General features: G+C 44.8%; 1 protein-coding gene across 1 annotated transcript; it reads right to left on the bottom strand.

The window, feature by feature from the left end:
• Positions 1 to 884: 884 nt before the first annotated feature.
• Positions 885 to 2,186, bottom strand: BECN2 (beclin 2). Its single transcript, XM_059079162.1, has one exon. It carries the CDS (start codon positions 2,181 to 2,183, stop codon positions 885 to 887), a length of 1,299 nt encoding a protein of 432 aa, XP_058935145.1. The 5' UTR covers positions 2,184 to 2,186.
• Between the last annotated feature and the right edge of the window lie 243 nt (positions 2,187 to 2,429).

Here is a 2,429-nt window from a genome sequence, read left to right as displayed (position 1 = left end):
GAAGGTAAATGACATGACACAATTTTCTTTTTTTTTAAAATTATTATTAATTTTTTTGGCTTCACTGCATGGTGCAGTGGCATGTAGGATCTTAGTTCCCCAATCAGGGATGGAACCCATGCCCCCTGAAGTGGAAGGGTGGAGTCTTACCCACTGGACTGCCAGGGAAGTTGCACAATTTGCATTTTTAAAAAGTCCTCTGGCTTTTACAACCTGCAGCTCTCTGTAAGAGTTCACCTTGTGACCCTTACCTGACCACTGATCAGCAGAAATGTTACCAGTCCTCTCTGGCCACCACAGCCCCTCACCTCCAGGTTAGTCTCAACATAATGGCACAGCCCAATGACACACTTTTCACTTTAAATCATTGAAGAAAGTGTAAAAGTTTATTGAAAGTTTTTCTGGGATAAAGAGGAAGGGTTTACACTGTTAATCACAGCAGAAATGTAATAAGCTTACAATATTTACTTCCTGACTCCAAAGTTCCACTACATACAATGGCCCAAGTACTTTCCTCATAAAAAATTAAAGACATCCACCTCTCTCCTTACTACCCCATCCTCTCACCCCCCACCCACCCCTCAGTTCTCTCTACAATCTTTATCCCTTCTTAAGAAGGAATAATCTTGTCATCCTATGATTTCACCTTTGTCATTTTGAATGTTTGTCTGGGAAGAAAGGGAGAAGGAGGACAAAGATATGCTGGGGAAGACAGTAATGTCTTTTGGTTTGCTCTGGACAATAATCTTAAATTAGTGCCTGTATGGCCATTCATTTTTTAAGTTATAAACATATTCTTCAGTTTTAAATTTTATCTGATAACATTTTCACAAATAAAATCTTAAAGCAAAAAAAAAAAAAAATCTCTCTCTCATAGAAAAAAGTTATTTTTGACAATATCTTAAGGAGACCCAAGTGATACTACACTTAAAATTTATAAGCATAAGCTTGAGTGCTTTTGTCCACTCCTCCTCTGTGTTCAAGTGGGTTCTGATGGAATAGAATCCACCACTGCTTCCCGGGTCTTCCATCAGGCCTTTCTTCACATGAATCTTGTAGGGCAGACAGAGACCTGACCCACCTTTCTCAGCCAGTTCCTTGAACTGCTGCATGCAGTCCAGGAAAGCCATCATAGCCTGGTCAAATTTGTTATGCAAGAAAACATTCTGCTTCCCATTAGAGAACAATGGCAGCTCAACGCAATCATCTGTTAAAGACTTCAGATAGGAATGGTTTCCACAGGGGATGAGTCGATACCTCTGAAACTCCAGTCCGATGGTATTGGACAGGGCAAGGAGCAGCAAGGCTGTCTGGCCCCAGGCTGTGTTAATCTCATTCCAGCACACAGGAACAGTGGGGAGGCAGCCCAATCTGAAGTTATTGATGGTAGTTAAGGGGCCGTCATGCCAGATCTCAAATGTGGCATTAAAGACACTGGTTTTCTCCAGCTGGTGCCACTGGATCTGGGCGTACCATAGCCGCGTCTCCACACTACTCAGCTCGTCATGTAGTTCTAGCTGTTGCCATTTCAATTTACTGTAGTCCTTCTGGTACTGCTTTTCTTGCTGGTCCAGCATCTCAGTCTCTGCCTGGGCTGCCTCGAGATCTGCTGCTGCTTTTTCTCGGTTCTTTTCCACCTCCTCCAGCTCCTGGACCAGCCTCATTTCCTCCAGCTCCAGGCCCTTCAGCTTCTCCTGCAGCATCTCCCTCTCCTCACTTATCAACTCCCTGGTCTGCAAACAGCGTTTGTAGCTCTGGATCTCAGATTCTGTGATGGTGAGTTGAACGTCCAGTTGCTCTAAAAGATTGTCAGCACAGTCCTCACACATGGGGTGGTCCACATCTGTTTCACCGGAGAGGATGTCAAAAATGTCGCTTGAAGCCTTCTGGATGCTACTGAGAGTTCTCAGGGGGCCCAAATTCCCAAGCAGGGTGAAGTTGTCAGAATTGTCCCAGGACATTCTGCCACCAGGGAGGCCAGGAAGGGTCCTGTACGAGGCACCTTCCTGTAGATTTTCCAAATCTGCCTCTTCCCTGGAAGGAGGGCCTCCCTCCTGGGTTTCTCCTGGCTCCGCCTGAGCTGAGATGAGCATCAAATCTTCAGGTTCTTGGGAGGTCTCCATGGACTGATTCAGTTTCAGGGGCTGGCTGCAGCATTGGCAAATGAAGTGGAGGGAGGACATGGTGGAGGTCTTGACTCTCACCTTGATACTGTTTCCTCTGGGTCGTCAGGAAATTAACCCTTTATACCTTTTAAAACTCTTTCTAGAGGAGAGATTCTTTTCAAATGCATATCTCATCTTGTCACTGTGCTAAAAACCTTACAGTGATACCCTCCTTAGGTACCTTCTGACCTCCCTTAACTCCCTATAGACAAGTGACTCTAAAAAGAAAAGCTGATCATCTTACTCCTCCTTTAACATTAAAGA

Source organism: Kogia breviceps, chromosome 1, assembly GCF_026419965.1.
Source record: "Kogia breviceps isolate mKogBre1 chromosome 1, mKogBre1 haplotype 1, whole genome shotgun sequence".
In the NCBI taxonomy this organism is placed as follows: Eukaryota; Metazoa; Chordata; class Mammalia; order Artiodactyla; family Physeteridae; genus Kogia; species Kogia breviceps.
This window is presented reverse-complemented; position numbering and strand designations above follow the sequence as displayed.

What these genes read in the sequence shown, in the direction of transcription:
- BECN2 (XM_059079162.1), bottom strand. Translation starts at nt 2,183, where the DNA reads ATGTCCTCCCTCCACTTCATTTGCCAATGCTGCAGCCAGCCCCTGAAA.